The sequence below is a fragment of the Carcharodon carcharias genome, chromosome 17 (assembly GCF_017639515.1).
Source record: "Carcharodon carcharias isolate sCarCar2 chromosome 17, sCarCar2.pri, whole genome shotgun sequence".
In the NCBI taxonomy this organism is placed as follows: Eukaryota; Metazoa; Chordata; class Chondrichthyes; order Lamniformes; family Lamnidae; genus Carcharodon; species Carcharodon carcharias.
Window position 1 is genome coordinate 98,496,299 of NC_054483.1, and position 13,972 is coordinate 98,510,270.

A 13,972-nucleotide genomic window follows, 5' to 3' on the forward strand; every position below is an offset into this window, starting at 1 on the left:
ACTATCATGTGGGTCAGGATGAGTGAGTAAACAGCTTGAGACTGGGAGAAGCCGGACACACGCACACCCTCTTCCACTCTAATGGTCTTATTCATAACGTTTTTGTAAAATTATCAATTTATTGCTTGGATATTGCTTTATTTTTGCTCAGCAAGTTGTGTCTTTTCTTCATACTTAACTTTTTTTTGAAATTCATGTATTTTTCTGAAATCTGCCCATTGATCCCGAGTGAGAAAAAAAAATGGAATTGTGGCTCCTCACGCAGAAAGATTGGAGTACCTCCCAAACCTGAAGGACAAGGGCAGCAGACCCTCAATGACACCCACCTGCCCGCAGACCCCACTGACAATCCCCCTGCAGACCCTCTCCTTACCCGTTGATCCTCACCCCCCTCCTCCCACACCGACCCTCACCATATCCGCTCCCCGCACTCCCTCCCACAGATAATTACTGCCCTACAAAATCTAGTCCTCTAAAGTCTTACCCAACATTTCCCTTTGGAACCCACGGGAACACCACCACCTTCAAGTTCCCCTCCAAGTCACTCACCATCCTGATTTGGAAATATATTGCCATTTCTTCACTGTCGCTGGGTCAAAATCCTGGAACTCCCTCCCTAACAGCACTGTGGGTCTACCTCCACCACAGGGACAGCAGCAGTTCAAGAAGGCAGCTCACCAACACCTTCTCAAGGGCAACTAGGGATGGGTAATAAATGTTGGTCATGCCAGTGACAACCAAGTCCCATAAATAAATTAAAATTCTATCTCTGTAGCTGGGCACAGATGGAGCAAAATGTAGCTGATTCTGGTCATCTGATGTTCACACTAATTGAATACATGGAATGTGTCTTTCTATAAAGGTTGCGCCCAGGAGAAACTGATGATGAGAAGGTTGCAGTGAGAAGGGGAAACTGTGGCCAGAATCTACTCTGCAGAGCAGTTCCTGTCAAAGGATGACTCTGTGAATCCTCAACAACTAACGATCCATGCCTTACATCACCCAACTGGGTTTCTGAATCTCCAAGAGCTGAGGTTCAATGAAGGCTGCATTTAGTGAGAGTTCTGAAAATATTTAATTTCATTCCATTAACAGGAAAATAAGATTAGGGCTTTGAGATTCTGTATCCAGACATCACTGATGCACAAAATTAGTAATGAGTTAGTCACTTGAGTTCTCAAACAGCAGCAGCTTCTCCCAGTTGACTAAATCATCATACTGTCCTTTTCTTCCTCTGTAATCTGCGGCCAGCTCCTGCCCCTCTCTGCGCAGCTTTAACCAGACCCTTGAACTGGCCACAAATCTTCGCCTTTTTCCTTCAGAAACAAAGAAGAGAATTTTTTTTAGAACAAATATTCAAACCCAGCAAAAATGGGAACATTGCATCCACATGAATCACTGTGCCAACCTTGCCTCCATTCACACTCATCACCCTGTAGACACACACTGCTGAGAGCAGGATCCTGATCACTACCTCCCATCAGTACCCAAGCCTCACCTTCGATTCAGCTGTGATTTGTTAAGTGGGACATAGGCAAAAGGATCCGGCTTTCCTCTGAGTTTCACATCCCCTCTTCCTTTCTGAAAATAATGGGGAAAATGTCAAAATCTTTATCAGATTTAGTGAGGAAACAGCAGACTTATTAAAATTGCATCAGAGACAAACAAATTAATATAAAAATTAGTTTTACACCATTGAGGCTATGCAGCAATCACACAGAGTGTGATATAGCTGATTCCTCACAACTGTAGAATGTTCACACTCACCAGTGATTTATATTCTGCACCGTGCTCTTTATTTTTCTTTGTAAGTGTCGACCTGTGAATCCCAGAACCTCCAGCTGAAACATTCACCACAGATTAATAAAGATGGGTGGGGGGGGGGGGGGTGGGGGGGGGGGGGGCGGTGGGGGAGAGAGGAGAGAGAGCATGTAAACAGAGAAAACCCAAACTTTCTCTGACCCCAGCAGACCCTCACCCACCCACCGTAGGCCCTCACCAACAGCACCCCCCACCACCATATCCATGCCCCACAGTCCCTCATTGACACTCACCCCCACCTCACACTCTTATTGCCTTGGCCACAACCTAGTCTCCTTAATTCTTACCTAACATTCCTCTTTGGAACCCAAAGATACCCACTTAGTGTAAAAGCCAGCACATCCTTTACTTTATGTCCATAATTGAACATGATAGCAAGCCATGGAGGGGTGTGTGGATTGAACTCTTATACTAAACAAAGCTCAGTGCTAGGCTGAAGGATATCTCCCCATGGCTGGAGAAGATCTTGGAGTGGGATGGAGAGGGTCTAGTTGTCGCAATTCATGTAGGAATGAGGAATGTTCTGCTGAGAGTCTAAGGAGCTGGTTAATTAAAAAGCAGAAGCTCTCAGGTAAGAATTTCCGAATCACTACCTCAGCCACATAAAGTGACGTAGGGTAAACAGATGTACATATTGGTCCAGAGACAGAAATGGGCAGAATACAGGGGGACTACGGAAATGGCAGACACATTAAACAAATACTTTATATATGTCTTCATAGTGGAAGTCACAAAAAACTTTCCAGAAATAATGGGGAACCACAGGTCTAGTGAACATGAGGAACTTAGGGATATACCTTCAACAGCACCTTCCAAACCTGCGACCTCTACCATCTAGAAGGACAAGGGCAGCAAGTAGATGGGAACACCACCACCTGGAAGTTCCCCTCCAAGCCACTCACCATCCTGCCTTGGAAATATATCACTGTTCCTTCACTGTTGCTGGGTCAAAATCCTGGAACTCCCTCCCTAACAGCACTGTGGGTGTACCTACACCACATGGACAGTTTGAGAAGGCAGCTCACCACTACGTCCTCAAGGGCAACTAAGGATGGGCAATAAATGCTCATGTAGCCAGCGAAGCCCACATCCCAAGAACAAAAAAAATTAAAGAAATATTACTGGAGAAATTCATGGGACTTAAGTTGACAAAACGTGGCCGCCTGATGGCCTACATCCTAGGCTACTAATGAGGATGCTACAGAGATAGTGGCTGCTTTGGTTTTGATCTTCCAGAATTCCCTATGTTCTAAAAAGGTACACATGGACTGGAAGGCAGCAAATGTGACCCTACTATTCAAGAAAAGGAGATAGGGAATGACAGACTAGTTCACCTGACATCAGTCACTGGCAAAGTGCTGAAATCCGTTATTAAGGAAATGGTGACAGAGAACTTAGAAAATCATAAAACAATTAGGCAGGGTCAACGTGATTTTGTGGAAGGGAAATCATGTTTGATAGTTTTTTGAGGACATAACTAGCAGGGTAAAGAGGGGCTAGTTGATGCACTATATTTGGATGCTCAGGAGGCTTTCAATAAAATGCCACATGAAACGTTTGTGCACAGGATAAGCGTTCGTGGAGTTGGAGGCAACTATAGAATGGTTACAGTACAGGTGGTAATTTGGCCCTTCAAGCAACTCAGCTAATCCCACTCCACTGCTCTTTTGTCATTGCCCTGCAATTTTTTTTCCCTTTCAGATGTTGATCCAATTCCCTTTTGAAAGCCTTGATTTAATCTGTCTCCAGCACACACTCATAGTGAATTCCTAACCATGAGCTGTGGGGGATTATTCTTCCTTCATGTTGTCTTTGGTTCTTTTGCCATTCACCTTAAATCTATGTCCTCTGATCCTCAACCCTTTACCAATGGGAACAGATTCTCCCTATCCATGCCTCCCAGACCCCTCATGAAAAAAATCTCCTCTCAAACGTCTCTTCCCTAAAGAAAATCATCTCAGCTGTTCCAATCTATCCAACATGACTGAAGTTCCTCATCCCTGGAACCATTCACGTGAATATTTTCTGCACTCTTTCAAATGTATTAATATCTTTCCTAAAGTGTGGTGCCCAGAGTTGGACACAATAGTGAGGCCAAACCAGTGTTTTATAAAGGTTTACCTCCTTACTTTTGTACTCAATGCTGCCATTTATAAAGCCCAGATCCCATATGCCTTTTTAACCTCTTTCTCAACCTGCCTACCACTTTCAACTATTTGTGCACATATATCCCCAGGCCCCTCTGCTCCTGCACATCTTTTAGAATTGAGGTTGAAGATCAGGCATGTTCGCAGAGTGAATTATAGCACAGGAGGAGGCCATTTGGTCCATCGATCATCTGCCACTTGTCTGCCTGTTCTGCTAGCCTATCTATTTCATGTTGCAGGTAGTTAGTATTATCCTCACTGTTAGCCACTCCTCCAAGTTTGGTTTCATCAGCAAATTTTGAAATTTTACTCTGTATTTCAATATCCAAGTTATTTAGCTGCAGCAAAAAAAGCAGTGGTCCTAGCAGTGACCCTTGGGGAATATCAGTGTCTACCATCCTCCAGTCTGAAAAACAATCATTTACTATGATTCACTGTTTTCTGTCCTTAAGCCAATTTTCTATCCAATTGGAAAGTGGCCCTCCTATTCCATGAGTCTCAATCTTATTGAGAGGCAGAGCAGCCTCAGGTGCCCAATGGCCACCATCTAAACACATTTATGCTCTTAGAGGGAATGGGAACTGAATACATTAAACCGAGGAAAGCGGTCCAGAGAAAATTTCCCACTTACCTTTATAGCAGGAATCTGTCTGCATCACATCATCATCAGCACTTTGAAACTTTCGCTTCTTTACAGGTTTCTATAAAGGCACAAATTAAAAACATTAACTCCGTTCGCTCTCCCTTATATCCTATTTTCAATCTTCTATCCCACCACTGTTCCCTCCCCCCACCACACCCCCACAAGGGCCATCTGTCACTTGTTCATGTTCTTTCCAGAGCATATGCCTTTGTCCTGGTATCTTGATTCTGCTTGGCGGGGGTGGGGGGGGGGGGGGGACACGCCGAGCCTGGCGGGGCCGGACGCCGAGCCTGGCGGGGCCGGACGCCGAGCCTGGGGAGGAAGGTGGGGAGGACACAGAGAATGGTGAGGGAGGTGGGAGGGAACACAGAGAATGGGGAGTGGGGAGGAGACAGGGACAGGGGAGGGACACAGAGACTGGGGAATGGGGGGGAGACAGAGACTGGGGGGGGAGGTGGGGGGGAACACAGAGAATGGGGAGTGGGGAGGAGACAGGGACGGGGAGGGACACAGAGACTGGGGAGGGAGGTGGCGGAGGGGGGAACACAGAGACTGGGGAGGGGGGGGGGAACACAGACTGCTGAGGTGGGGGGGACAGATAGGTGGAGTGGGATGGTGGGTGGGAAGCAGATGAGGAGCATCAAGGCTGCCCTGAGGAAGGGTGATTATGATGAAGTGCCAAATAGCTGTCACTCAACACTGGAAGAAGCTGAACAAAGTTCTGTTTAAATGAGGACAAACACTCACTGTTTTCACTCCAATCTCCTCCAAAATTTCATTTGCTTCGTCTTCGGAACCTGATAACAAAGGAATTTTTGCCGTCATCATCAAGTTAACTTGGAGCAACCAACCTAGTAAGAGGCTCCAGCACACAAAGCAGAGCAAGATGCCCCCCGCAACCCGTCCCCCACTCCAACAACACCCTGACCAGGACCCCCTCCCAATCAGGAGACACCACATTCCTCCATCTCACCCTGACTGGAGATGTACTGAATCTGCACCACCCCAACTGGGAGACCCCTTGTATAGCCCTCACACCTCTAACTGGGTAAACTCACGTCAACTCCCCGGGCAGGAAAAGTGCGCGTCTGAGTCTAACTAACAGAAAATTCAGCAGCTGGTTTCTGCCATTCTTCACACCGACTGATCTGTGTGTTTCCTGTTTCAAGACTTTTCAGAGTCAAACTGAAAAAATCACCAATGGAGTTTGCTTGCAGAATTAGTGATCTACAGAATAACACATTGACCAGAGGGGCGCCTCGGGCCGCACGCTGACCGGAGGGGGCGCCTCGGGCCGCACGCTGACCGGAGGGGGCGCCTCGGGCCGCACGCTGACCGGAGGGGGCGCCTCGGGCCGCACGCTGACCGGAGGGGGCGCCTCGGGCCGCACGCTGACCGGAGGGGGCGCCTCGGGCCGCACGCTGACCGGAAGGGGGCGCCTCGGGCCGCACGCTGACCGGAGGGGGCGCCTCAGGCCGCACGCTGACCGGAGGGGGCACCTCGGGCCTCACACTGACCAGAGGGGACGCCTTGGGCCCCACTGACCAGACACAGCACCTGGGGGTCACACTGACTGGACACGGCACCTTGGGCCACACTGACAAGAGGGGGCAGCTCAGCTGACGCTGACCAGGAAAGGGGAGTTGGAGGGAGTAAGAGTGGTCTCTGACTCAGCTGGCCAAAGGAGGAGGGCTTCTCAGTCCGGGCTCTATTTACGGAGAAAGTAAAAATATTGAGAATATTCACCATTCATTTGTTTGTCCTTCGCCTCTTGACTGATGACCAATCGGCCATCTGAGGTCACTGGGAAATCATGTTTGATGTTGGCTTTCTTCCTCAGCTCTGGTTTAGTGGCTGTAAAAGATTGAAGACTGAATGAGGTGGAAGAAAAGCTGCTACTGTCACAAACACAATTACCTGGGAATTTATCAGCCCAACTGCTCAATGTCAAGCCCCTGGCCCTTAACCCAGCCCCAGACACCTGGCACAGGCACCAGCCCCTCACCCCCACAATGACACAGTCCGCACACCATCCAGAAATGCAGTCTGGCTTGTGCTCCTGCAGCCACTCTACAGAAAAATCTCACACCCCCTCCCTCCAGTACTACCTCCCACAACAAACACTCTCCCTCCCCTTGCTCAAACACCCCACCTGCCCCACCCTTCTTCCTTCCTGCACTTTTTGAACACTTAAGAGAATCCAGATATTTGTGATAAGGTTGGAAGATGCAGCCGAGGTTGAGTAGCCACAATCTTACTGAATGACAAGGACTGAATGGCCTACTTGTGCTCCTGTCACTTGTATTCTTACCCAGCACTCTCTGTGCCACTTTTTGATCCAGGAAATTGAGGGGATCGTCCTCCTCGCCTTCCTTCAGCCACGCGCGGTTCTTGTGGGTCATCCGGTTCTTTGTTGCTTTCTCTCCTTTCTCATATCTCTCGTCTTCAGAATCAGTCTCAGCCAGGATCTCTTCAATACTGGAGTAGAAATCATACCAACAGACTAAGTCAAGCAGGTCTTGAATCTCAAACGACCCCAAATTACACTGGAACAGACTGATACCCCGCACAGACTAAGTTCCTTGACATTATCTCTCAACTAAGGCTGAAATCACAAAGAGAATAACGCACTGACAACTCTTACATCTGCCATGGCTCAGTTGGAACTCACATCTCACAGTCAGGAGTCTGAGGGAGTGCTGCACTGTCAGAGGGTCAGTACTGAGGGAGAGCTGCACTGTCAGAGGGTCAGTACTGAGGGAGAGCTGCACTGTCAGAGGGTGAGTACTGAGAGCTGCACTGTCAAGAGTGTCAGTACTGAGGGAGAGCTGCACTGACAGGGTGTCAGAACTGAGGGAGCACTGCACTGTCAAAGGGACAGTACTGAGGGAGTGCTGCACTGTCAAAGGGTCAGTACTGAGGGAGTGCTGCACTGTCAGAGGGACAATACTGAGGGAGTGCTGCACGGTCAGAGGGACAGTACTGAGGGAGTGTTGCACTGAGGGTGGGCTGCACTGTCGGACAGTCAGTACAGGGGGAGCGCTGCGCTGTCAGATGGTCAATACTGAGGGAGAGCTGCACTGTTGGATGGTCAGTACGGAGGGAGCTTTTTAAAACTTCGATGATGAGTAATGGGTATCGTTGGCTAGGCCAGAATTTATTGCCTATCCTTAATTGCCCTCAAGAAGGTAGTAGTGAGCTGTTTTTTTGATCCACTGAAATCCATGTCGTATAGGAATACCGAGAGTGCTGTTAGGAAGAGAGTTCCAGGATTTTGACCCAGTGACCGTGAAGAAAAAATGATATGGTTTCAAGTCAGGATGGTGTGTGCCTTGGAGGGGAACTTGCAGTTGGTGGTGTTCCCATTCACCTGCTACCATTGTCCTTCTAGATGGTAGAGGTCACGGGCTTGGAAGGTGTTATCGAAGGAAGGACCGTCAGAAGGTCAGTACTGATGGAGTGTTGCACTGAGGCCTTAACTCCTCTTTCGTGCCAGCTCCTCGTAGCCCTCAACTCCCCAATATTTCAAAAATCTATTTACCTCCTCTTTAATACTTTCAGCGATCTAGCCTCCACAACTCACTGGGGAAGAGAATTCCACACATTCACTACCCTCAAAGAAGAAATTCCTTTGCAACTCAGTTTTAAATGAGCATTCTCTTATTCTGTAACTATGTCCCCTAGTTCAAGATTCCCCAATAATGGAAACATCTTCTCAACACCTACCCTGTCAAGCCCCCTCAGAATCTTGTACATTTCAATAAGATCACCCTTCATTCTTCTAAATTCTAATGAATAAAGGCCTAACCTGTTTAGCTGTTCTTGAGATGTCAGCCCCTTCATCCCAGGAATCAGCCTAGTGAATCTCTTTTGAACCGCCTCCAATGCCAGTATATCCTTTCTTAATACAGGCACCAAAACTGTACACAGAACTCTAGGTGCGGCCTCACCAACACTCTGTACAGTTGTAACAAGACTTTTCTATTTTTAAACCCAACTCCCTAGCAATACAGGCCAAAATTCCATTTGCCTTCTTAATTACTTGCTGCACCTGCATGCTAACTTTTTGTGTTTCAAGCACAAGAACACTCAGATCCCTCTGTGCTCTACTTTTTTGGAGTCTCTCTCCATTTAAATAATAGTCTGCCTTTTGATTCTTTGTACCAAAGTGCATGAACTCACGCTTTCCTACCTTAAACGCCAACTGCCAAGTTTTTGCCCACTCACTCAACTTGTCTATATCCCCTCGCAGATTCCTTATGTCCTCATCACAACATGCCCTCCACCTATTTTTGTACTGTCAACAAATCTGGATACATTACACTCTGCCCCTTCCTCCAAGTCATTAATATAGATAGTAAATAATTGAGACCCTAGGACTGATCCTTGTGGCAGTCCACTAATCACATCTTTCCAAAAAGACCCATTAATCCCGACTGTGTTGTGTGTTAACTAATCCTCAATCAATGCTAATGCATTACCCCCAATACCATGAGCTCTTATCTTGTGCAATAACCTTTTATGTGGCACTTTATCGAAATCCAAATCCACTACCTCTACTGGTTCCCCTTTATCAACTCTGCTTGTTATATCCTTAAAGAACTCTAGCAAATTTGTCAAACATGATTTCCCTTTCACAAAACCATGCTGACTCTATTTGATTGCATTAAGCTTTTATAAATGTCCTGCTATTTCTTCCTTAATAATGGACTCTAGCATTTTCCCAAAGACAGATGTTAGGCTGACTTGGCTATAGTTTCCTGCTTTTTGTCTCCCTCCCTTCTTGAACAGGGGTGTCACATTCGTGGTTTTCCAATTCGCTGGGACTCTCCTGGAATCTTGAGAGTTCTGGAATACTTTGACCAATGTCTCTACTATCTCTGCAGCCACTTCCTTTAAAACGAGTTTAGAGTTTAGAAAAGTAAGAGGCGACTTGATTGAAACATGTAAGGTCCTGAGGGGACTTCAGGGTGGATTTGGAGAGGACGTTTCCTCTTGTGGGGGAATCTAGAACTAGGGATCACTGTTTAAAAATAAGGGGTCGCCCATTTAAGATGCAGATAAGTTTTTTCTCTCAGAGGGTAGTGAGTCTTTGGAAATCTCTCCCTCAAAAGGCAGTGGAAGTAGAGTCTTTGAATATTTTTAAGGCAGAGCTAGATAAACTCTTGATACGCAAGGGGTTGAAACATTATTGGGTAGGCAGGAACGTGCAATTGAGATTAAAATCAGATCAGCCATGATCTTATTGAATGGTGGAAGCAGGCTCGAGGGGCCAAGCAGCCTACTCCTGCCCCTAATTTGTATGTTCGTAAGCAACATCAATAAAACATGATCTCATTGCTGTTTGAGAGAGTTTGGCCTGTGGAAATTGACTGCTGTTTTTTCTACATTATAACAGTGGCCATGTTTGAAGAGTATTTCATTGGCTGTAAAGCACTTTGAGGTGAACTTAGGTTGTGAAAAGTGCTATAAAAATGCTTTAAAAGTCTTTTATTACTCCATGTGAAGGAAGCTACAGATCCTCTGAGCTCTATGCTGTGCTGAGCTGTGAGGTCACTCATCCCTTGGAGATTATTATACTCCTCACCTGTCCCCATTCCAGTTTGGAGTTTCGTCTTCACTATCTGAGTCTCTCACACCTCGTTTCAGTGCCCGGTGCCTCTTATTCCGTGCCTCTGCCTTGCGAATGTTGACAAGTACCCTGTGATACTCCTCTGGAACCATGCTGTCAATCATCTCGAATCTGAAGAGTTGGAAAGAGGGATGTAGGTGAAAAGCAAACCAAAGGAAAACAATAAATGCAGGTTCTTCAATTCATAATTTCAAAAGAGAGTCACAAAACAGAGCTACAGCAAGTGAACAGCTCACTCAGTAATGGGCAGCACCCAGCTCAGAGTTTTACTAATAGCTGCACAGAGCTCAAAGACTCCTGATTTATAACAGTTCAGCTCCCGAGAACTCTTCAGAAACTACCCAAGCTAGGCTGCTCCAACATTGTGACAACACTGGCATTGACCCAATGGAAAAAAAGGACAAATCAAAGCAGACCAGCTTCCTCCTAATCATTAATAAAGTGATAGAAGTTGCCATTAATTGTGAACTAAATGGTTCAGCTCACTGATGCTCAGCTCTGGTCCCATCAGAACCAATTGGCCAAAACTCAGAAGAGGGGGTCCGGTGGAAAAGGCATGGGCTGCAGGGGAGGAATGAGCACTGAGGTTGGGATAAGACTGGAGGCAGGCACAAGGCTTTATGGCAGCTTCCAGTCATTGTATTCTGACCCAAAATCTACTGATATAAAAGTAGAAAGATCTGTCAAATATGCATCTTCTCTGGAATAAATGTTTCTTTTGTGCAGCCTTAATTTAAACCAATTCACAAGCTTATCTCATGATCTCTGTGTGCCAAGTCCTCCCAGGGTCAAGGGGTTACTGTTTTTATTTTTTATTCTTTCACGGGATGTGGGCATTGCTGGCTAAGCTGACATTTTTATTGCCCATCTCTAATTGCCCTTGAGAAGGTGGTGGTGAGCTGCCTTCTTGAGCCACTGCAATCCATGTGGTGTAGGTAACCTACAATGCTGTTAGGAAGGGAGTTCCAGGATTCTGACGCAGCGACAGTGAAGGAACAGCGATATATTTCCAAGTCAGGATGGTGAATGACTTGGAAGGGAACTTGCAGTTGGTGGTGTTCCCAGCTATCTGCTGCCCTTGTCCTTCTAGATGGTAGAGGCTGTGGGTTTGGAAAGTGCTGCCTACGGAGCCTTAGTGGGCTTTTGCAGTCCATCTTGTAAATGGTACACACTGCTGCTACTGTGCATTGGCAGTGGAAGGAGTAAATGTTAGTGGATGTGGTGCCAATCAAGCACACAGCTTTGTCTTGGATGGTGTCCAGTTTCTTGAGTGTTGTTGGAGATGCACTATCCAGGCAATTGGAGAATATTCCATCACACTCCTGACTTGTGCCATGTAGATGGTGGAAAGGCTTTAGGGAGTCCAGAGCTGAGTTACTCTCTGCAGAATTCCCAGCCTCTGACCCACCCTTATAGCCACGGTATTTATATGGCTAGTCCAGTTCAGTTTCTGGTCAATGGCAATTCCCAGGATGTTGATAGTGGGGTATTCAGCGATGGTAATGCCATTGAATGTCAAGGGGCAATGGGTGGATTCTTTCTTGTTGGAGATGGTCATTGCCTGGCACTGTGTGGTGCAAATGTTACTTGCTACTTATCAACCCAAGTCTGAATGCTGTCTAGGTCTTGCTGCATTTGGACATGGGCTGCATCAGTATCTGAGGAGTCAGGAATGGTGCTGAACATTGTGCAGTCATCAGCGAACACCCCCACTTCTGGCCTTATGATGGGAGGAAGGTCATTGATGAAGCAGCTGAAGATGACTGTATCTCGGACACTGCCCTGAGGTACTCCTGCAGTGATGTCCTGGAACTGAGATGATTGGCCTCCAACAACCACAACCATCTTCTTTTGTGCTAGGTATGACTCCAACCAGTAGATAGGGAGGAACTGTTCCCACTTGTAAACAGATCGAGAACCAGAGCAAAAGAAACAAATGCGAGGTGGGAAAAAACTTATTCACACAGCGAGTAGTTAGGGATTGGAATGCATTGTCTGGAAGTGTGGTGGAGGCAGGTTTGATTGAGGCATTCAAGAGGGCATTGCATGATTATTTAAATAGAAACAATGTGCAGGGTTACGGGGAAAAGTCAGAGGAGGTTGGCACTAAGTTAAAATGCTCAGACAGCTGGTGCAGACACTATGGCCTGAATGGCCTCCTTCTACGTGGTAACAATTCTGTGATTCTTATTCAGTGGAGACTTTTCCCCAATTCCTATTAACTCCAGTTTTGCTAGGGGTCCTTGATGTCACACTCAGTCAAATGCTGCCTTGATGACAAGGGCAGTCACTGTCACCTCACTTTGAGTTCAGCTCTTTTGTCCATGTTTGAACCAAGGTTGTAATGTGGTCAGGAGCCAAGTGGCCTTGGCAGATCTTAAACTGAGCACCAGTGAGCAGGTTATTGCTAAGCAAGTGCCACTTGATAGCACTGTTGATGGCTCCTCCAATTACATTACTGATGATCGAGAGTAGATGGATGGGGCAGTAATTGGCCAGGTTGGATTTGTCCTGATTTTTGTATACAGGACATACCTGGGCAATTTTCTACATAGCCGGATAAATGCCAGTGTTGTAGCTGTACTGGAACAGCTTGGCTAGGGGCGTGGAAAGTTCTGGAGCGCAAGTCTTCAGTGCTATTGCCGGAATATTTTCAGGGCCCATAGCCTTTGCAGTATCCTGTGCTTTTAGCCGTTTCTTGATATCACACGGAATGAATCAAATTGGCTGAAGACTGACATCTGTGATGCTGGGTATATCCGAAGGAGGCCGAGATGGATTATCCACTCAGCACTTCTGGCTGAAGATCTCTGTGAATGCTTCAGTCTTATCTTTTGCACTGAGGTGCTGGGCTCCCCCATCACTGAGGATGGGGATAATGATGGAGCCTAGTTGTTTAATTAGTTGTTTAACTGTCCACCACAATTCATGTAACCACTGTGAAACCACGTTCAATCTTTGCTAGCAGGAAAATGATACCTGCTGTTAAATTTCTGCACTCACCCAAACTTGCGAATGAATTTTGTGAAGATATTCTTCAATTTCACACGGAAATGCCGCCTCATATCATCTCGCATACTACCAATACTCTCCATCTGACAATGAAAGAACAAGAATTTAGAGCAAGGATGAGGGAGAAGGGGAGAGCAAGGAAGAAAAGCAACAATGGAGGGTGAGGGTGACAGGCACAAGAGTACAGGGAGGAGATGGGGAGGGGCAGAAGGACAGAGGCAGCAGGAGGTAAGGGAGGAGTGGAGAAATGAGGTAGAATGCACTTTATTCAATGTGCCATCATAAGTTGCAAGATTGGAGGCATGGAGCAGCAGTTACAGGGGCTGGGAGTAGCTGGGTTTTGGGGGAGGAGAGTAGCTGGGTTACGGGGGAGGAGAGTAGCTGGGTTACGGGGGGCACTGAGAGGCCAGCGGCAGTGAATAGTGTTGCTCACCAAGGCCTGAAGGTGCTGAGCGAGAACCCTTGTATCCATGATAAACAGAACAACTTTGATAAAACTCAGGGCTGACTTAACGACATCCCGTGTTTTGGATTGAAGCAGGAGGCAGATGTTCTGAAGCAGCTGCTCAATGCTCACCATGTCCATTTTATCTGAGGGCGAAAGGGAGAAAATCAGAATCTTTAGTCCTGGTGTCAGCTCCAACAGATCCTGCTGTTAGCCACTTGCTGTGCCTCTTTTTCATTTCCCAAGCAGTATCCTACACACAGTATCTCCTC

At 46.8% G+C, this 13,972-nt stretch overlaps 1 protein-coding gene across 1 annotated transcript in view; it reads right to left on the minus strand.

Annotated features, from left to right (window-relative positions):
* Positions 1-1,056: 1,056 nt before the first annotated feature.
* The window catches only part of rrp12 (ribosomal RNA processing 12 homolog), a 60,804-nt gene continuing 47,888 nt past the window's right edge, over positions 1,057-13,972 (minus strand). The window contains exons 25-34 of the mRNA XM_041210283.1: positions 13,689-13,846; positions 13,247-13,338; positions 10,199-10,354; positions 6,923-7,089; positions 6,358-6,465; positions 5,359-5,408; positions 4,600-4,669; positions 1,768-1,841; positions 1,499-1,581; positions 1,057-1,316 (exon numbers count right to left, since the gene is read on the minus strand). Of these exons, the coding sequence (XP_041066217.1) occupies positions 1,214-1,316; positions 1,499-1,581; positions 1,768-1,841; positions 4,600-4,669; positions 5,359-5,408; positions 6,358-6,465; positions 6,923-7,089; positions 10,199-10,354; positions 13,247-13,338; positions 13,689-13,846 (1,061 nt within the window). The 3' untranslated portion in view covers positions 1,057-1,213. The remainder of the gene's footprint in view (positions 1,317-1,498; positions 1,582-1,767; positions 1,842-4,599; positions 4,670-5,358; positions 5,409-6,357; positions 6,466-6,922; positions 7,090-10,198; positions 10,355-13,246; positions 13,339-13,688; positions 13,847-13,972) is intronic.